This window comes from Spodoptera frugiperda, chromosome 2, assembly GCF_023101765.2.
Source record: "Spodoptera frugiperda isolate SF20-4 chromosome 2, AGI-APGP_CSIRO_Sfru_2.0, whole genome shotgun sequence".
In the NCBI taxonomy this organism is placed as follows: domain Eukaryota; kingdom Metazoa; phylum Arthropoda; class Insecta; order Lepidoptera; family Noctuidae; genus Spodoptera; species Spodoptera frugiperda.
Genome location: NC_064213.1, coordinates 11,530,395 through 11,551,582, shown reverse-complemented (window position 1 = coordinate 11,551,582; position 21,188 = coordinate 11,530,395). Strand labels below are relative to the sequence as shown.

Below are 21,188 nucleotides of genomic sequence, written 5' to 3'. Positions count from 1 at the left end.
TATTGTACTACAATTTAAACAGTTGATTTGTTCGGGAATTGATCTGAACCAAATGAAAAACAAATGATCTACTCTAACAGGCATATAATCAATAAAAACAGAATTTACACTTTTTACATCTTCAGATGTGGGTGGTGGATCAGCATAACTTACATTGTTCATTCTTATTAGAATTGTACATGTAAAATAATGAAACTAAACCCTAAGCTCAATGCCTTTACATCTTAGGCCAGTTGTATTCTAAAACTGTAATTTATCTAGAACTGGATTTTCAACAGGCATTATGTACAACTGGCCTTAAATTGCAGACAGTGCTAAATGTTATTCTCAATTTATTCATAAATATCCTCTTTGTCAGCGATGTATTGGATAATGTCTTTAGGTCTAACCAGCCTCTCCGCATCCCCATCGGGAATTTCAAATCCAAATTCATCTTCCATTGCCATTATGACCTCCACGTGATCCAGGGAGTCCAGGCCCAGATCATTCATGAAGTGGCAGTCTACACTCAACTGAAACAGAGAGAGGAAACTTAGTTGATGTGAAGTATATTATATTTAAAAAGTCAGCAAGCATAGACAATAACACACTAGCATGAGATACTTTGTAATAATTTTAAGTAAAGGCTACCTTTTCAGGATTAATTTTGTCATAAAGTTGAAGCACAAGTAGCACCCTACTTTTAATAAGTTCTAATGTGAGTGGGGGCCCGCCGCTGTAGTTGCGGACACTGATATTCTGGGCCTGAAACAGAATATCATAGAAATAAATGTTATGTCTGTACCTTAACACAACTGAGTTTGTCGTAGGCCTTGCAAACTTTCAGCACTCGTTCCTCTATTTCCTGTGGCGAGGGCTTGTGGAACCCTCCTGTGACGTACTGTTGTATTCGCTGTACCTAAACAATTTGGGGAACACTGTACACATTTGTTATGCAATAAGATTGAGGTTATAATTTAACGAAGATTTACTTAGAGCATACTCTGGATTCCAATAGTGTTAGTGTTCTCACTAACACCATTATCTTACAAATAGAGTGCCTTATGCGCAAAATATCACGTTGTATTGACTAAGAGAACCCTTACCCCATTTTGAAGATACTGGGTGTTGTACGCCTTAAGGGCAGCGTTTATTGTACTAAACTTCTGCTGCAGAACAACTGTTGAAAGTCGGCATACTACCGGTGTTCTAATGGTAGTAGAGCTTCGTAATAATCCTCTTAGAGCACTGCGGGCAATATTTGCAGCAGCCATTTTCCAGACTTCGAAATGATTTGATAATTCATAGACAAGCCAGACAAAAGAAGAGAATTAAGTCACAGATCAATAATCGAATACGAAACGTCAAAATAAACAAAATTCATCCAGCGAAATTTTTTATTGACCAATTGAAAATAGTGATAGTATTATTGATTAAAATAAAGAAAAGTTACATAATAATTAACAGGGAACTTTTATTCGCAACAATAAATAAAACCCTTAATCTTGTTGCATAGTTTTTGCAAAGGTTACAATTTGTCTTTGACACGTCGTCTTCTGTCAACTCAACTTACTCCTGTCAGTTTGTCATTTTTCATTGTTTTTGTGAACATAAGTTGAAATGGATTTAATGTATTTACACAATTAGAAATCAAGAAAAATGGGTAACGCTGACACAAAATTGAACTTTAGAAAAGCTGTTGTTCAGCTTACGTCAAAAACACAGGTAAGTGTCTCGAATTTGGTAAAATAAAATATATTTACCAAGTCGATGAGTATTGATGGAATAATTTCATTTTAGCCTATTGACTCTGGAGACGATAGTTTTTGGGACCAATTCTGGTCAGAGAGCGTGACCAATGTCCAGGATGTGTTCGCATTGGTGCCTGGTGCCGAGATCCGTGCACTACGAGAAGAATCTCCTAACAATCTCGCGACACTAGTATATAAGGCTGTAGAGAAACTGGTGAAGATGGTGGACAGCAGCTGCAGGACGCAGAGGGAACAGCAGACAGGTAGCACTTTATAAATATTGTAGTAGTAATGAGAAAACAGAACATTATCATTGTTTTATACTTACTGTTCATACTATAGTCCTTACTTTTTCTTGCATCTTTTAAATAAATATAAAATTTTATATTAAATTGCATTTAATGGTCATCCAGTAACCTTCATACACTATCCCTAGTATGTACTATTAAAATAAAATAAATATTTTAAATCTGAACATAATTTATCTGTCTGTCACAGTGTCTTGTAAAATCAATGATTTTATCAAACATATTTCAAAACAATGTAGATGTATGTAATCTTATTCAGACTAAACACAAAATTCTCAGTATGTTACTCAAAGAGGTTTAAATATAACATTTCATTATCTGTATCAGATAGTGTCAACTAGAGAATAATTTCAAATAATCTTTAAATCTACTTAGATTCTAATAAGTTTAGTTCCTGTTCATATAAAATTAGATTAGGATTTAAAAATGATGATTTCAGTACTTTTTTTGAGTCATATCTTATCTGTAAAATGACATGTTTACATAGTAATAGTCAATCATCATCAGTATTTGTGATTTATTAGTAATCTGCAATAAGTTTGATGGGCAGTATTACTATTTAAAGGTTTCATGACTAGTTTTTGTCTCATTCATGAGAAAGCATAAGATATGGCAATATTTCCAGGATCTGAAGATGGAATCCAGTATTTTTTATTTAGCAGTGCACTTGCACCCATTAAATCAAGAAGCCAGACTTCATTATCATTAATCTGTTAAAATATGAACCAATACATACAAATAATTTGAGTCAGTAGAATTGTTTTGATATAAAGTAATGTCTGCCAGAAAACCATTCAATGGATATAATAAAGTAAGCCACAGTAATATTAACTTTGAAACAACAATGATTAGTCAAATACTCTGTGGAAATCTATTATCATAAACCAAACAAAGTTTAAAACTGCAGATTACTACTAAGTATTATTAAAAATTAATAAGATTTTACATATCACTCAAAAAGAATGCTGAAATACGAATTTCAACCAGTACTTTCACTGTCATTAGGTGGGACCTTGACAGACATTTATTTTAAACGATTTTGCCTCTGCAGTTTTAATTAATTTTTTTTTTTTTAGCTTTAAACTGTGCTCGTCTCCTCACAAGAGTACTGCCATACATGTTGGAGGAACCAGAGTGGCATGGGTTCTTCTGGTCATCATTACCAGCGGCTGCGGAGAATGAGTCAGTGCCGTTAGCCCAGTCACTTATCAACGCTGTCTGTGTGAGTATCTTATCTGTATTCGTATCTGTTTTACAATTGAAATGGTTTCATTGTTTTATTTTATTTTAGTTGGTTGCCTAGGTAACCAGAGGTAGGAAGTTGTGATTAGTTTCTTTGTTAAAAAAGTAATGTAATGTTACTTTTAATCCATGTTGTCGCTATTGTTCACCAGTTTTGGTATACACCATATAATTCCAAACTTAGTACTATTTAATTTACTACAAAAAATATAAGTGATCGAAAAATTCCCTAAGCTTTTTGACCGACCCAGGTCGGAGTTACATTTGCGACCACTCAACGTGGCAGCCCTATTTAAAATATATCACAAAAATAAAATAAATATGTGCATGAAGAAATCCCTTATTAACTTCCTTTTTTACCAGGAATTAAAAACTTTTAAATTAAATTATATAACATTGTTGACAGGATCTACTGTTTTGTCCGGACTTCACAGTCGCCACCACGAAGCGGGCAGGCCCCGTAAGTATCGATCCATTGATAATGATGCTTATCTAATCATTGTATTGTGCACTATAGGCTTAGGTACTACAATATACAACCTACACCATTCTGTCAAAGTTTATAGATTTTCAGCCTTATTGTTTTGTTTTATGGTTGAAAATGTATGCCTGAATTTTCAATTTTATTATTGTCAAATTTAGAATTCTATTAATTCATATTAGACACTTTTAAAGCCTCAAAATAATGTTCACTTGGCCTGTTGATACCATGGCCTCACAGAAAACCGGTAAGAAACAACAGCCGTATGAGCGATGGTACTGGAGACCCAATTCGCCCATTGTTGCTATGACACATGTATTGAATTTTAGACCTTATACTACGAAAGAATAAGATTACAATTGGATTGAAGGAGTTTGAATCTATACCTAACCGTAAGGCCTAATAAACTAATCTAGTTGCAATGTTCGTCGTACAAAACCACTTAACTTACGTGTTTGTGCTTGTATAAATATTAAATGTTTAATTTTCATTCAGAAAATCCATTTCTTGTGTTGTACAAACTGCAATCCTTGTTAAGCAAGGCGTTGCTAAGTACTATTTATTATCGCTTGATTTTATATACTTAGTCTGTGTGTGTAAAATTGTCAATCATAAATATCATAATTAACACACATACGTACACAACAACCCTCTTTTTGTGTATGGCGTTTAAAAAGGGTGTAAAATAGTCACTCATTCTTTGCTAGTTATTGTTCCAAGTCATAAAGTAATACTTAAGTTTAGACTTAATGCATTTAATCTGAATGTATGCAATCAAATAAGAAATTTAACTCAAGACCCTCGACCGTTGCAATTACTACTAGGTACCTTATCGGTAAAATTGAGCATCTTTATTTATTTAGGTGCTCTATTTTTTTACATACCAAAGCATATTTCGAAAGACACTGTCGTCAACATTAGAACCTGTAATAAGAATAACTTTTTATTACCGGCCTTATGGTGCTGATATACCAATATAATTTGGCTCTTATTTTCGTGTAGTTAAGATTCACTATTGAATTATTAATCTCTAGGGAGTGGGGACTGAGCGTAAATTGATTCCTATGCCTCTTATATTGAAAGTAGTTTGATGGATATGATGAACAAGCTTTAATGATATCTTGCCCTTATTTTCTGAAGGAGAAGAGAAGAGTTCATTAGATACATAGTACATACAATGGTAAATGTGCGTCTTCATAAAAAAATCTATATTTAATTCTAAAAGTTTTTTTTTTATGAGTAGGTACTAGTGTACAGAATACTTTTTCAACTTAAACAGTCAAGTTGAAGTCAATTCAAAATGTCTAGAAAGCCCAATTTCAATTTCGATTTGATTTCTTCGGCTCTACGACTGCACCCACCAGAAGAGCGGGGTTGTTGTGTAAGCTCTGCCGTAACCACACGACTTCTTTTATATCGAACATCCTTTTAATAGTGATTTAATTATCTGTTCACATTATTATGTGGGTGTGACACGACATGAACCTATTAACTAATATTCCCACAGCGTATCTGTTATCTCCGTGTTTTATCATTTGCGTGCTCACTGGAGCGCGTGGTCGCCATATTGGATCGTTCACGGTTGCCATGACAACGCCAATAACAGTTGTTGCAATGCTATAAACTTGGAACAATAGAAAAAGACGCTTATTAAACTGTGTGGATGCTGATAACTAGTCACAATTCAGTATTATTCAATGTTTTATGTAAATATGGTATCCAATATCGGTCTGGGATTACCGGGGCTCTAGCTAGAAAAGCAGGAGTAGTAACGGGGTAGTTTTGAGTCAGTAAGAGTTTGACACTCCCTCTCGCCTCGCCCAATGTGGTAGAAGTCATTGAAGGTTCCCCTCCTTCCCCTCCCCTTTAAAGCCAATACATGTCTTATTTTGTATACCTTTATGCCTATGTCTCTTCATTTCCAATATTCTCTATCAGTCATTAATAGTGATCATTCTACACTCCTTATCGACAGTTGTTTGTTGATTACTACATTCTAAATACATTGCATTGTAAAACCTAGATGCCCAAACAAATGTATAAATAGAACATACGAACGACTAGACCAATAAATAATTGTTCCTTGAATGACTAATGTATCCGAGATTGGCATGAAAACGATTACATTAGTGTGTTCACCAAACGCAGAGTGTACTCGACCAGCCGAGGCGCAGACTGTTAAAACAATACGCCACGAAGGTCACACCTCTAGTAATGTCTGCAATGCAAATAGTATTGCTCGTACACCATCCGATTCGCTTATTTGATTTTATATATTATGTAGAACATGCCTGTGATAAAAATAAGTATAACGTCTATAAATAAGTATTACATTGTTCTCAAAAATGTTAAGCAAAGGTATGTTCAGTGTAGTATTTATGGATTATGGATACACTAAGTGTAATGCCAATTATAAATAATGTATTATGATGAGTCTACCGTGATGACTGGGCAACATTAGGTTCACTTCCTATAAGATGCATAGGTCTACACTAGGTAATAAAGAAATATTCATCTGCCTAGGTTAGGCAGGACCCTTAGTAAGAGTTTGCTTTACGTGGAACGCATTAGACGTATTCAGCGTTTCTGATTGGCCGGTACGACTAAACCAACCAATAGTAGCTTCGTAGCTCCAATATTTGTAATAGTACGTTGTCTGTCAGTCAATAACAGAAAAGTTTTACATAATTTGATTATAATTGTTTAGGATTGGCCTCATTGGCCGAGTGGTTGCAAGTGCGACTGTCGGGCAAGGGGTCTCGGGTTCGATTCCCGGGTCGGGCGAAGTATTACTGGGCTTCTTTCGGTTTTTCGAAAAAAAATCTCAGTGGTAGCACGGAGTCTGGAAATGTGCCCGGTATATGGCAATAGGCTCACCACCTATTACATGGGACTTACAACATAAATTGTGAAAAGTGGGTGTACATTGTACAGTGACATTACGTGTCGTAATGTACACCTCTGCCTACCCCTTCGGGGATTAAAGGCGTGACGATATGTATGTGTGTATGTTGTTCTTAGGAACGCGCAGAAGAACTATCCTCCCTGGACAGTTGCGAGTACATATGGGCGGGCGGCGTGGGGTTCGCGCGGTCGCCGGCGCGCGTGGCGGCGCACGAGGCGGCGCGCGCCGAGCTGCTGCGGCTCATGCTCACCTGCTTCAGCGAGACCATCTACAAGCCCGCCTCGCACGCCGCCTCGCATCATAATAAGTGGATCGCGTGAGTCCGAGTCATAACATTCCTAGTTTTGCCTAAATGTTTGTGTTGTCTGTAGGGTATGTGCACAAAAACAATTACAAAATGATATGTAGGTACACAGAAATAAACCAGTTGTCACCTGGATTCCTTGTTAAGTCAAAGTCAAAGCATTTATTTCAATTAATCCTAAATAAGGCACTTTTGAAACGTCAAATTGAATTGTCCGTCAGTCTGTCTGTCAGTGAAGCTAGGCGCTCGTTCCAAAGTGTAGCTTCGAATGGAGAAGAACGAGCAAGAAACTCCATCGTTACTCTTTTAAAAAAGAAGTTTTTTACAATTTCTCTGATACACTATTTATCTATTGTATATATATGTAGGAACAATGTAACTACAATACGTCAAAACTAACGGGACAATAAAACCAATTTGTAAAGAAAATAAAATAGCGGGTTATTTCAAACATAGTGCCCACATATGTACACTTACAATTTTGAAATAATGCTTCTATACAAATAATAATAATATATAATTTAATCTTTCACATAAAAAAAAAATAAATAATAAATATCTGCTTGATGCCACAGGATCCCTAGACTGCATTGGAATAAATTAATACTTTAAGTTAACGTGTAACTAGTGATCGTATTTGAGCATTGTCTAGTGTGAGCGAGTGTCCAGTGGAGCCGGACCAACATGCTGCCACGCATTTTTATCCTCAATATAATCTGACAGTTTATAATATGCCTGTTTACACAGTTCACGCTTTATACAAGATTTAAATTTTTTCTCGTTCAGATTCAGTATGGTAGTTGGTAGTTTATTATAACATTTAACACAAAAACCCATGAAGGATTTCTGCACTTTGGACAATCGGAATTGCGGTATAGCCAACTTATTTTTACCTCTCGTATTAAAATTGTGTCTGTCGCTTCTTTTTTCAAACAATTGTTGATTTTTTCTTACGTACATAATATTTTCGTAAATGAATTGAGAAGGCACTGTAAGAATATTTATAGTTTTAAAAAGTTCTCTCAAAGATTCACGACGGGGCAAGTTATATATTGCTCGAATAGCTCGCTTTTGCAAAATAAAAATTGATTCTACATCCGCGGCCCGACCCCACAGCAAAATGCCGTAAGACATTATGCTGTGGAAATAGCTAAAATAAACAAGCCTTGCTGTATTTACATCCGTTAGCTGCCTAATTTGTCTGACTGCATAAGCAGCGGAGCTTAGTCTCCCCGAAAGTGCTTTTATGTGGGGCCCCCATTGTAATCTGTCATCTAGTGTGATCCCCAAAAATATAGTCTCCTTAACAAATTCCAACTTTTGTCCGTTCAAAGCAACATAACATTCGTTATTTTGTACGTTTGGCAAGCAAAATTTAATACATTTGGTTTTTTTCTCATTAAGCGCCAAGTTATTAATAGTAAACCAATTATAGACTTGAAGAATGGGGCTGTTTACGTCGTCAAAATTATTCATACGTCGACCTATCTTAAAAATCAATGATGTATCATCTGCAAACAGCACCATTTTTGGTTCATTTTCGAATATGAGTGGCAAATCGTTAATGTAGACTAAAAAAGAAAAGGACCCAATATTGAACCCTGAGGAACGCCCATTTTTATCTCAGACCCTTGTGAATTAACCCCGTTTATATGAACTTTCAGCTGCCTATCCTCTAAATATGATTTTAATAAACGGAGCGCAGTGTTTCTAATCCCGTAATGATTTAATTTCAGCAAAAGTGTCTCATGATCAACGCAATCAAATGCCTTTGAGAGGTCGCAAAAAACACCTATGGCATCTTGTGCTTCCTCCCAGGCACCAAATATTTCTTTCATTAAAGTAACACCGGCGTCAGTTGTACAACGACCTTTAGTGAAACCATATTGCTGATGGTGGAAGATAGAGTTTTTATTAAAATGATGAAGCATCTGAGACAATATCAACTTTTCAAACACCTTGCTGAGGACTGGCAGAATAGATACAGGCCTATAATTATTAGGTTCTGTGGTTTCACCGCTTTTAAATAGTGGGATAACTTTGCTATATTTCATAAGGTCAGGGAAAACCCCGTCATCTATACTTTTATTAAAAATCATAGCCAGATAGGGCGCTATAGTATGAATAATTGTTTTACAGACTTTCACCGATAGTCCCCAAAGATCCTCAGTTGATTTTATCTTAATTTCTTTAAAAACTTTAACGATCTCTAGAGGATTCGTATATTGAAAACTGAAATCATCTTTACATGTTTTTACATTTTTTTTAAGCAAACTAGTTGAGAGTGCGGCTGAAGAATTAAATCTCTAGTTATTTTAATAGGAATATTAGTAAAAAAATTTTCAAATTCCTGTGCTACATCATAATTTGAGGAAATTTGTCCATTTTCACACATTAACTTAATTTCCGAATTATGTATTTTTTTCCTACCAGTTTCATTTTGTATTATTTTCCAAGTTGTCTTTATTTTGTCATCAGCTGATTTTATTTTATTGCTGATATAAAGACGTTTTGCGGCTTTGCACACTAATCTAAAAGTCTTTGAGTACGATGTTACATATTGTTGAAAAAGGGGTTATATTGTTCGTCCGCATAAAGTACATAGTAAAATACAACTAATAAAATAAATATTAAAATAAAATACAACAATGTCAACTAATTGTTTTTTTTTAGTCAGCTTCTGTCATAATAGAGTCAATGTTGGTCACTCATTCACTCTAAACTCAACATATTTCGATGAAATTGAAATACATATGGGCAGTTTTGTTTTAACTAACCGGGGCTGCTAAGAACCGCAAAGAATTTCCGTGGCTCCAAGTAGGAGTATGACCGGGATAGTTTTTAGTCAGTAAGAGTCTGACACCCCCACTTGTTTCACCCAGGACTTTTACTAGGATGATTTTCTCTCCTTAAGCAAAATATGGGTAATTTTTTTAACACATTGAACGCCGCGGTGGTCACTGGTGACCGACATTAGCGGAGGATTTGCCTTCAACAGTTTTCTATTGGCAATCAAAGACTTAACTTCTCTTTTTCTCTTTCTCTAGATACCTGACAAGCCCGGACAATCGCCACGCGCTGCCTCTGTTCACGTCGCTGGTGAACACGGTGTGTTCGTACGACCCGGTGGGGCTCGGCCTGCCGTACAACCATCTACTCTTCGCTGACACACTCGAGCCGCTCGTTGAAGTAATTATCTTTATTTTTATTTTAGAAGTCAAACTGCCGCACACAGATTCATTTAATGATTACTTAAACTTTTCCTTACTAGCGATTTTGTATCGAAAACGATTGCTTGATGACTGATTAAATGACCCTGAGTAGGGCGTAAAAACATGACCATATCACTCCTTTGGTGAGATTAATGAATGATGTGATGAGTAATGAATTTATTAAATAATAAATCTCGGTTGCAGGTAGCTCTTCAAGTGCTGATCGTGACTCTGGACCATGACACTAGCAATGCAGTCAACGAGGAGTCTGACGAGGTAGGTAAAAACAGCACAAAGAAAGATTCAATCAGACAATCAATGTAATGGTGGCATGTACTCACCGTCTGGTGATAATAGCATGAGGTCCTATTTGTTTAATTACTGTAGCTGACAATGGCTTAGTACTAGAATACTAAAAAAATATCTATTGAGCAAATAGAATCTCACTGCTATATTAGCATCGCCTGATGGAGATTCATCAAAATCAACTAAAAATCACGGTTTACTACTACTAGCGCACTGGTAGAGTAGGCTGCGCACGCTGCTCATTATGAAGAGTCCCTCTGTGACTCGAAACTAGTAGAGCTTTTCTCTATTAATTTATGTGAGTAAACCGTGATTTTTAGTTAATTTAGTATGTCTCACGATAGTTATTACAAAATTATTAATTAAAATCGATCAAAAAACTTAGACATCAACTTTCTTCTTTTAAATAAACCACTTAATTTCCAGACGCTGCCCGACAACCTGTTCATCAACTACCTGTCCCGCATCCACCGCGACGAGGACTTCCAGTTCATCCTCCGCGGAGTGACGCGCCTCCTCAACAACCCTCTCGCGCAGACGTACCTGCCCAACTCCGCCAAGAAGGTCAACCTGCACCAGGAGCTGTTGGTGCTGTTCTGGAAGATGTGTGATTATAATAAGGTTAGTGGATAATAACATTACACCTTATTATTTCTGAAGAAGAGATGTCTACTTACATATAGTGTCCTAAATCTCAGCCGTTATTTATTTAGTAGAAAAAACATGCATAATTTTACAGCTTAAGCCAATACATTATACAGTTAAAGTGATATATTTCACAAAAAAGTACAATAATTTTAATTACTTTAAACTAATTCATCAGTTATGAGAGTGTGAGCCAAACTAAGGTTGATGACAGTGCCAGACACCTGCCACATTCAAAGATCAAAAAAGTATTGTATCTTTTGACTGACAGTATCACGAATTCTGATGGTAAGTATGTAATACTTATACATATTTGAAGGAAACTGCCTTGTAAAATACTCGACCATTTGCAACGATTGAACAATAATGTAATTACTCAAGTCTCAATTGGTCAATGTCGTGTCTGTGATTTAATTAAACGTAAATTGAATGAATTACAGTCATCATTTGTATGCCAGACAAGTTTAGTATAATTTGTTTGAACTTATTATAATTTTGTTATTGTTTCAGAAATTCATGTACTACGTGCTGAAGAGCAGTGATGTGCTGGAGGTATTGGTGCCCATCTTGTACCATCTCAACGACTCACGCGCAGATCAATGTAAGTTTTAAGACGAATATCAATTGAAATTAACAATAGTTGATCTTCTATTAAGCAAACAAGGACTCAGTAGTAGCACGGAGTCTGGAATGGTGCCCAGTATATGGCATTAGGCTCACCCCCTATTACATGGGACTTACAACAAAAATGGTGAAAAGTGGGTGTACATTGTATAGCAGTATTAAGTGCCGTAATGTGTATGATGAGTTAAGACATTTTATGGTTATAAATTGTATCTCTAAAACATGTATTTTTATCCCCCCAGCCCGTGTGGGCCTGATGCACATCGGCGTGTTCATCCTGCTCCTGCTGTCTGGCGAGCGCAACCTGGGCGTGCGCCTCAACAAGCCCTACACGGCCACGGTGCCCATGGACATCCCGGTCTTCACCGGCTCCCACGCGGACCTGCTGGTCGTCGTCTTCCACAAGATCATCACCACGGGCCACCAGAGGCTGCAGCCGCTGTTTGATTGTCTGCTTACTATACTTGTTAATGGTGAGCCTTGTCTCTCTTCTGGCCTTAGTATTTGTTTTTTTAAGCGTTGATAAGTCTGCCTTTGGCCACCAACCCGCTTATTGCCAGGACGGCGAAGTTTTCCGATGTTGTCAATTAAGGCTTTTTCGAACCATGCAAATTGATGTTTTTACTTTCAAGAATAATGTTATACACTCGCTAATGGATGAGTATGAAATTAAGTTGTAGAGTTAATGGGTTTAACATATTTTAGGCTATGTAAGTTCCAGGTTTTCGTCTGATCTGATACCTGAACTAGACTACAGCATTCTGGCAGAACGCTTTTTTCATGGTATCAGCCGGTAAACGAGCAGACGTATCACCTGATGGTATGCAATCGCCGCCTTCCATGAACACCCGGAACATCAGAGGCGTTACAAGCATTTTGCCGGCCTTTTTAGGGGTTAGGAATTTAAGTGTTATTAGGGAATCGGCAATTAGGGAGATTGAGAAGGTAATTGGGTCTCCGGTAACCTCATTCACACAACGCAAGCATTGTGGCCATGTGATTCATTTATCCCAACCCACGTTCTCATCTCTGACCTATCAAACTTACTATTTAATCAGTAACAACACTACTAATATTCCACTGTCCGTCTGTCCAGTATCTCCATACCTGAAGACGCTATCGATGGTGGCGTCGACGAAGCTGCTGCACCTGCTGGAAGCGTTCAGCACGCCGTGGTTCCTGTTCTCGCAGCCCCACCACCACCACCTCGTGTTCTTCCTGCTCGAGATGTTCAACAACATGATACAGTACCAGTTTGATGGTGAGTGACACTTGTATACTTGATTTGAATGTACCGATGGGGCGTTTTGTACCGTAATTTGTGGAAATGTCTAAAAATAATACTACTATCATTGATAGGTTTATTCATAAAATGGGTTTTCGTATTTTTCTCGCTAAATTGAGATCGAAAGTACAATATTTGACATTTCTGTCGAAAAAAGTTTTTATTTTGATTAATGGACGAAAAAATATTCAATCAGTAGTTTTTAAACATTTCCCAAAATATTTCATGTTATATTATTATTTTGTTTTATTTTTTTATCCATGGTCGTCCCACTGCAGGGCAAAGGCCTCCCTACCCTCCTTCTACTCATCTCTTTGTATTCAAACGTTTTTTTTTTCACCAGGAAACTCGAACCTGGTGTACACGATAATCCGCAAGCGCGCCGTGTTCCACAACCTGGCCAACTTACCCCACGAACATACTGCCATCGCGCGCTCGCTGGCCGCAGGCCGGGCCAAGGGACAGCTGCATCACAAGGCCGCGCTGCCCAGGTACATATTACTGCCCAGGTACATATTACTGCCCAGGTACATATTACTACCCACGAACATACTGCCATCGCGCGCTCGCTGGCCGCTGGCCGCGCCAAGGGACAGCTGCATCACAAGGCCGCGCTGCCCAGGTACATATTACTGCCCAGGTACATATTACTGCCCAGGTACATATTACTACCCACGAACATACTGCCATCGCGCGCTCGCTGGCCGCAGGCCGGGCCAAGGGACAACTACATCACAAGGCCGCACTGCCCAGGTACATATTACTACCCAGGTACATATTACTACCCACGAACATACTGCCATCGCGCGCTCGCTGGCCGCAGGGCGCGCCAAGGGACAGCTGCATCACAAGGCCGCGCTGCCCAGGTACATATTACTGCCCAGGTACATATTACTGCCCAGGTACATATTACTACCCACGAACATACTGCCATCGCGCGCTCGCTGGCCGCAGGGCGCGCCAAGGGACAGCTGCATCACAAGGCCGCGCTGCCCAGGTACATATTACTGCCCAGGTACATATTACTGCCCAGGTACATATTACTACCCACGAACATACTGCCATCGCGCGCTCGCTGGCCGCAGGCCGGGCCAAGGGACAACTACATCACAAGGCCGCACTGCCCAGGTACATATTACTACCCACGAACATACTGCCATCGCGCGCTCGCTGGCCGCAGGCCGGGCCAAGGGACAACTACATCACAAGGCCGCACTGCCCAGGTACATATTACTACCCAGGTACATATTACTACCCACGAACATACTGCCATCGCGCGCTCGCTGGCCGCAGGGCGCGCCAAGGGACAGCTGCATCACAAGGCCGCGCTGCCCAGGTACATATTACTGCCCAGGTACATATTACTGCCCAGGTACATATTACTACCCACGAACATACTGCCATCGCGCGCTCGCTGGCCGCAGGCCGGGCCAAGGGACAGCTGCATCACAAGGCCGCGCTGCCCAGGTACATATTACTGCCCAGGTACATATTACTGCCCAGGTACATATTACTACCCACGAACATACTGCCATCGCGCGCTCGCTGGCCGCAGGCCGGGCCAAGGGACAGCTGCATCACAAGGCCGCGCTGCCCAGGTACATATTACTGCCCAGGTACATATTACTGCCCAGGTACATATTACTACCCACGAACATACTGCCATCGCGCGCTCGCTGGCCGCAGGCCGGGCCAAGGGACAGCTGCATCACAAGGCCGCGCTGCCCAGGTACACATACATAGCCAGGGCACAGTTCTAGGCTGAGAATTTCAAATGCGAAAGGCCCAATCATAAATCTAGCCCAAGATCGCTCAGTCAGGACCATTCGGTTAATGAGCCGGTCAGGTAAGTTACACATACGTAATAAATATGATGATGTTACAATCCACTACGACTGAGATATGACCTTTAATAGAAAACTATATATTCTATTTTTCCTGAGAAATACAATCCGGGTCTTTTCAAGGTCAGAATAAATAGGTACTTTCTAAGTCTGTGTGCTCCATCCTCGGCTACGTCTTCGCTTCTCCGTCTTGGCAGTAAGCGGGTTGGTGGCCAAACGCAGACATATAAACGTTAAAAAAAATTATGAGTAATTATTAAAACACTTTCAATCAAAAATATTATTGAATAGTCTGAACTCCCAACAAGATACAACTCACACAATAAAACTTACCAAGAGGCCAATAAAAATACATAGAAAATCAAATCTTCTACCTTTTAAAATAAGGATTATTATTGATTCACCCAGCCAGCAGCCAGACCAAACGCCTCAACCACTAGAAGGAAACAGTTTACCGAATGGAACTACCAAGAACAAAAGGAAGACAGGCGAACGGCTGCGGTATTTACTATACGCGCATGCGCATCGCTAGCTAAATAATAATAATTATAACTATTACAGCACTCACACCAACATACTCACTGTTATGACGCTAGGCAGAACAGTAAATAACTTTTGAAGCTAATGATGTGAACAGCTTTTTGTGTTCGATACATTTCAATCTTTATCCGTCACTGATTAAAATTATTTCTAAATGCTCAGTTGACAGAAGGCTAGTCAATTGCTAATTTAAATAAAACTTCATCGTATAAAAACAAAAAAGTGGAAAAAGCTATGAGAACCAATTAAGTCATTAGTCACTCTTCTCTAAATTGTCACTTATTTACTTGTTTAGTGATGGGAACCCCTGTATGTCAGATTTGATACTCAAGCATAGCAATAAAAAAAAATTAACATTCAAATTAATTGATAAATAGTGGTGTCTAACTACCCGTCAGTCTAGCTATACATTTAGTACTACTGCTACTATCGTGTTTCATTACTCACAACATAACAAAGTGCTCGTCCTCACTGATCAACATTTACTGATAATGCTGATTACTTCATCTATATGTCCTAACCGTCTCTCGATGTATTAACCCCGTTAATCTAACCGAATGCTAAGAATATTAAACAAGATCAAACTCAACTTACTAAAAACCCATTTACTGTCACTAAAAACATCTTTTACATTTGACATTTACAAGAAATTTTCTTAAAATTTTAATACACGTTTTTAAAAAGTAAAAACAAAACGAAACAGGAAATTAAAAAGAATTGTAAACACTCGAATTATATTAGCCTTTCACTTCGACACCCAGATTAATAATAAATTTATTTCTGGAGTTGCAATAGAGGAGACTGGGGCTGGTTGATTGAAACTGAGTGGAATTTCTCCATTCGAAGAAGCTACACTGGAGCTTCACTGACGGACAGACTGACAGATTGTTATTAATTTCTTTATTTGTTGACGTTTGAAAAGTATTTATTTATAGTTTAATATAATAATAAATAAGGAATAAACGATTTGACTTTGTATTTGATTTAACAGTCAATCATGGCAATCTATTCATCGATCGACAGACGACACCAAGGACGGCCTTTGTGACAACTAACCCCGGTCTCCCCTAAGCATGAATTTCATCTTGATCTATCCTTGCTAAGCTCATATGTGATGTAATACGATGTCTATGTAGGTCTCGGAGTGCGGAGTCAGTGGCTGAGACCCCGATGGAAGGGTCCCGGCCCGCGCAGCCAGCGGAGCCCGGCACTCTCAATCCTACACTCGCTGAGACACCTGGTGAGAATATAGCTTAAACATATTGTGTCCTTTCATCCCTTTGAAATTGAGGTTATTTTCTAATAATAAATAGTTTACTAGCTTCTTCAATACTTCTGTTGTGATTTTGCAATCAAAGTATTGCTAACGTATTTTTATCGGTTCTTTAACCTTATAAAGTGACTAAAATAACTGTAAGCGGTGAATTTTAGTAGCCTAACTAATGACTGAATGTATGAAATATCAATGTCAAAAGTGTTAGTAACGTTTTTATCATAAAATCCTCATATTCATGAAAATAAAACCTTTTTTTTCACTAGCCACTATAATATTTTCTTCTCCCAGCAATCAGCACAATGACAGAGCGTGAGTCGGCTCACCCTCCGCCGCAGCGATTGGAGGGCGACGCGATGGAGTCGTCCGACGCGACCGTTATATCCGACACGACCGACACGGCCGTGACGTCACCCGACGGAGACACCAGGGAGCCCCGGGACAGACTGCTGCCGCAGCGGGCCGGACCCGACGGACAGGACAGACCTGATGATGCTGATGTAGACGATGATGGGGATAAACGGACTGTGGCACATGTAAGTGTAGTTATGAAACTTATTGTTTTGGATTTATAAAACTGATGCTTCAGTGTTAGAAAGCATATACATAAACTGAATTATAAAAAAAAAAACTAATAGTCTGTTGCTAACTGATCTAAAGTTTACCATTTTTATTGATAAAGTGTTATCACAAAACATCAGTTACTATCACACCATAGAGTAAACTTTTTTGCGCAACCAATACCCGTTTTGCGCAAAATTAGCGCAAGTCTCTAAATAAACCTCTATCATTATAACAGAGGAACAGCCTACAAGTGGGTACGGGCGGGCGCCGCCCCCAGGAAGGCGGCGAGTGGCGTCCGTCGGCGGAGTGGGTGTCGAGCTGGCGCGGGAAGCTGCCGCTGCAGACCATCATGAGGCTGCTGCAGGTGCTCGTGCCGCAGGTCGAGAAGATCTGCATCGATAAGTACGTATGACAATTAAAATGTCTGTTTTGAAAGAAAGAAAGAAAGAAAAAATGTTTATTTTGCACCGGGCACGATGCACCAAAAAAACACAAAACGAAAATTAAGACAAATATAAAAGTAATAAAAACATTCACAAATTATTCTTATATAAAAACAGGAATAAAAGTACTGCACAATAAGAGAAAATAAAAATGAAAAAAGAATAAAAATAACATAAAAAAAAAACTTTTTGTTACTTACATTTCGTTTTGTTACCTATGAATGTGAAAGTTTTAACAATAGTTTAGGCTAGGTCATTTAACAATGTCCAAAATGCCAAATTGAAATATTGTATTAATTTTGTGCAAAAGTCTTAACTCTAATATTAGAAACGACAAAACATTACCCGATTTGATTTTAGCAGATACGTCAGTTTAAGCATGTAACGCATCAACTAAGCCAATTTTAACATTGATTCTCTAGGGGACTGACGGACGAGTCGGAGATCCTCCGGTTCCTGCAGCACGGTACCCTGGTGGGTCTACTGCCAGTGCCGCACCCCATCCTCATCCGCAAGTACCAAGCCAACGCGGGCACTGCCGCCTGGTTCCGCACGTATCTGTGGGGTGTCATCTATATACGGTGAGAATTTTTAAACGCTATTATCATCTGGAAAATGTTCACTGGTTCCCTTTTAAGTTGGTAACCATCCACCAATCATATATTTCACAACTGCCTCTTTTTGGTGAATTGATTGTCAACATAGAGTTATTTTATTGGACTTCTGGGCCATTGGTCTTGCAATGCCTGAACTAAAACTAATAGCTTGAGGTGAAAATGAGGAATATTTGTTCATTCCTCGAAAACGCTTTTAAACATATTACAAGTTTTACTGTCCATCAAAATTTTTCCTCTTGTCTATCTTAAAACATTAAAACCTTATATTATTCATAACTTTATTTGTTGTTCTCTTCCCCCAGTAACGTGGACCCGCCGATATGGTACGACACAGACGTGAAGCTCTTCGAGATCCAGCGGGTGTAATCTATCACTGACTACTGACTGTAGCTAACTTGCGTAGGAACACGAGTTGATCTCTATTGCTGTACCGGACGATACGCCGGTCGTATTTATATTGCATTGATGATTATAATCGTATTATAACTTCAAATATTATGCTAACTAAATTATTAGCTCTTTACGATTGTCGAAGATGAGGTTTCAATTTAAATTCCTTAAATAAGGTATTATTGATTATTTCAACTTTTTTTTATTTACTACCATGTCTGATAGTGTGACATTATTTGTACGTCTATGAAAAATTGGCAGTAGTATTTGAAGTTATAATACCGTTGTAATGTTAATGCGATTAGTTGATTCTATTGTACACAACTTCTAAACAAGATAATTGCTATCCCAACAGGATATATGCCACGCCATTTCATTTCGTCTCGTAATACATAGTACCTATATCTTCAGTGTTGAAAGGTTTGCTTTGACAGAAAATAATGAAGTTGTGTATAATAGAATCAGTACCGAGACATATTTTATTCAATTAATTAATTAATAGTATCTAATTTACTGAATGGTAGGTAAATGAAATTCCCTTTTCTTTTATACGTAAAATATTATAATTATGTTTAGTAAATTGAGCCTTATGGCAAGACTAAATGATAATGGCTTCTATTAATTGAAAGATTCTTCGAATATAATAAATTAATATATGAGTTTAATAGATTGGTAAATAAAAAAACTAATGTTATACTACGGTAGCACCCTATCTTCCAGTATTTATTCCATTTATATTTAATTTAATTACAATGAATAATGAAATAGTTACGACAAGACGGCGTAAAGATAACTATAGTCAATTGTAATAATTTCAAATGTAACTGACCATGTCTTATGAACGCTTTATGTGTATAAATAATTATATTAGCTCTTTACCTATAGAGTTGCCGTTTCTGCCATTACGACCTACTCTTGCAGACACGTCATTTGACGAATGCATACAACCTACAAGTGACGATAGGTTACCGGTACCTTGCCGCTTCGTGGACATGTTTCCTTGTTTCTAAGCAGCGGTGTATCATTTGTAGGTTACATGCATTCGTCATATGACGCGTCATGGACAGTAGGTCTTTGTCAAACGGCAATTTTATAGCTAAAGGCCTCAATATTAAAATGTTAACTTAAAGCTGACGGCTAGTCATAATTCTAATGAAACAATATAATCCTCTATGAATTTATCTACTTATAAATGTGACTTTAGTTCTAATAGTGTGTACTTTGTGTTTGAATGTCAATCGACAGATTATTTTTTATTTTACACGCAATATGACAAATGTTATGAAGTTTTTAATTTCTATTTTTAAATGCTATTATAAATTTTAGGTTGAAATGTGTCAGACGTTATTCTAATAGTGTAACAATATTGTTTTTAAGCAAAAATAGACGTTTTCGTCCATAGAATGGCAAATGGCTAATCAGATTTCAGATAGATATCTACAGAATATGTTGTTTTTCTTCTAAAGTTTCTTTGAACAAAGTTGCACAGTTGCGCAAAGGTTAGCGCAAGATACAAGATTTGCGCAAACTGTAGAATCTACAGTTAAAATCAATAACTTAAAGATTGAGACAATTTATTAGTTTTTATTGAAATTCTAAATGAAATGACTATTCTATCGTTTATTTAGTTCTATATTTTATTTGAATTAAATCGAATATAACAAAGTGATATGAATTTTGCAAAAATATTGAATGAATTGTTTTTTTTTTCAATTATGTATTCGGTTATTTGTTTTTTTTTTTATATTATGACAAATTAACGAGGCTTATGACATATTGAAATGCGATTATGATGTACATACATTCCATGTGATGGTTTTATTTTATGTTTATATTACTGAATACAATTTTATAATATGACAATGTAAAATAGTTTATGAATTTATCACCAAATGTCTTAATATTTGTGTTAAGGCCGGTCCACACGACGAAAATATGATTATAAAGTACATTATTTAGGCTGAGTATAGAATGTATGATGATTGTCTATGCCTTACCAAAGCAGTGTCGTGTGAACGAGGCTTTATGTCGTGTTTCGTGCACTGTCACCGTTTGTTTGTGTAAATTAATTGGGCCTTAGTGGAGCACTAGTAATGAGATACTTTATGAACAAATAATGATATAACTTGAATATTTTATTGTCAGAATTTTTAGTAATGAGCTAATGTGTGAATATTATGTAAGTGAAATGTGATTATTTGAGTATAAAATATTATGCTCAAGTAATTGTTTTGCATTCATATTCACCAATTATTGTATTTAATATTTTTTAATCTCTTAATAAGTGATTATTTTTCTCGGTTCCACTGCGGCCCGCTGCTAGTATATCTTGTAATTTTAATAATTTATTTGACACAATCACCGTACTTAATGTTATTATGTATAAATAGAGAATATATTATAATGTGAGCATATAACGCCTCTTCTGTTTTTCTAAATAATATCCTTTTCCTCAGTTAGTTTGTATTAGGCACC

The 21,188-nt window shown here is 37.6% G+C and overlaps 2 protein-coding genes across 51 annotated transcripts; one reads left to right on the top strand and one right to left on the bottom strand.

The window, feature by feature from the left end:
- Window positions 1-67: 67 nt before the first annotated feature.
- Window positions 68-1,312, bottom strand: LOC118269068 (acyl carrier protein, mitochondrial). The gene is made up of 3 exons (XM_035583983.2): window positions 1,086-1,312; window positions 631-744; window positions 68-512 (listed from the first exon to the last, which is right to left on the bottom strand). Exons 1-3 carry the CDS (start codon window positions 1,251-1,253, stop codon window positions 333-335), a joined length of 462 nt encoding a protein of 153 aa, XP_035439876.1. The 5' UTR covers window positions 1,254-1,312; the 3' UTR covers window positions 68-332.
- A 229-nt stretch (window positions 1,313-1,541) lies between these two features.
- On the top strand, window positions 1,542-21,130 carry LOC118269050 (protein HID1). Of its 50 annotated transcripts, XM_050703351.1 has the most exons (24): window positions 1,542-1,704; window positions 1,780-1,993; window positions 3,115-3,260; window positions 3,687-3,740; window positions 6,783-6,982; window positions 10,018-10,159; window positions 10,387-10,458; window positions 10,915-11,109; window positions 11,644-11,734; window positions 12,000-12,230; window positions 12,854-13,018; window positions 13,386-13,533; window positions 13,570-13,700; window positions 13,814-13,908; window positions 13,945-14,057; window positions 14,266-14,378; window positions 14,415-14,509; window positions 14,677-14,771; window positions 15,295-15,387; window positions 16,563-16,666; window positions 16,991-17,235; window positions 17,499-17,665; window positions 18,129-18,287; window positions 18,626-21,130. In XM_050703351.1, the coding sequence occupies exons 1-24, from the start codon at window positions 1,639-1,641 to the stop codon at window positions 18,687-18,689; spliced, it is 3,198 nt and encodes a 1,065-aa protein (XP_050559308.1). In that variant the 5' UTR covers window positions 1,542-1,638; the 3' UTR covers window positions 18,690-21,130. The 50 variants fall into 50 exon arrangements, with proteins under 50 accessions (XP_050559308.1, XP_050559622.1, XP_050559596.1 ...); XM_050703665.1 differs by lacking the exons at window positions 13,814-13,908; window positions 13,945-14,057; window positions 14,415-14,509 and having other exon boundaries at window positions 13,570-13,682; window positions 14,284-14,396; XM_050703639.1 differs by lacking the exons at window positions 13,814-13,908; window positions 13,945-14,057; window positions 14,415-14,509; window positions 14,677-14,771 and adding an exon at window positions 14,546-14,640 and having other exon boundaries at window positions 13,570-13,682; window positions 14,284-14,396.
- The last annotated feature ends 58 nt before the right edge of the window (window positions 21,131-21,188 follow it).

Bases quoted from the DNA above. Each gene is read 5' to 3' on its own strand.
- LOC118269068 (XM_035583983.2), bottom strand. From the start codon at position 1,253: ATGGCTGCTGCAAATATTGCCCGCAGTGCTCTAAGAGGATTATTACGA. The intron at 745-1,085 runs GTAAGGGTTCTC...ATTCTGTTTCAG, and splicing joins CCCAGTATCTTCAAAATGGG to GCCCAGAATATCAGTGTCCG. The intron at 513-630 runs GTAGCCTTTACT...TCTCTGTTTCAG, and splicing joins ACAAAATTAATCCTGAAAAG to TTGAGTGTAGACTGCCACTT.
- LOC118269050 (XM_050703351.1), top strand. From the start codon at position 1,639: ATGGGTAACGCTGACACAAAATTGAACTTTAGAAAAGCTGTTGTTCAG. The intron at 13,909-13,944 runs GTACATATTACT...ATTACTGCCCAG, and splicing joins CACAAGGCCGCGCTGCCCAG to GTACATATTACTACCCACGA. The intron at 14,379-14,414 runs GTACATATTACT...ATTACTGCCCAG, and splicing joins CACAAGGCCGCGCTGCCCAG to GTACATATTACTACCCACGA.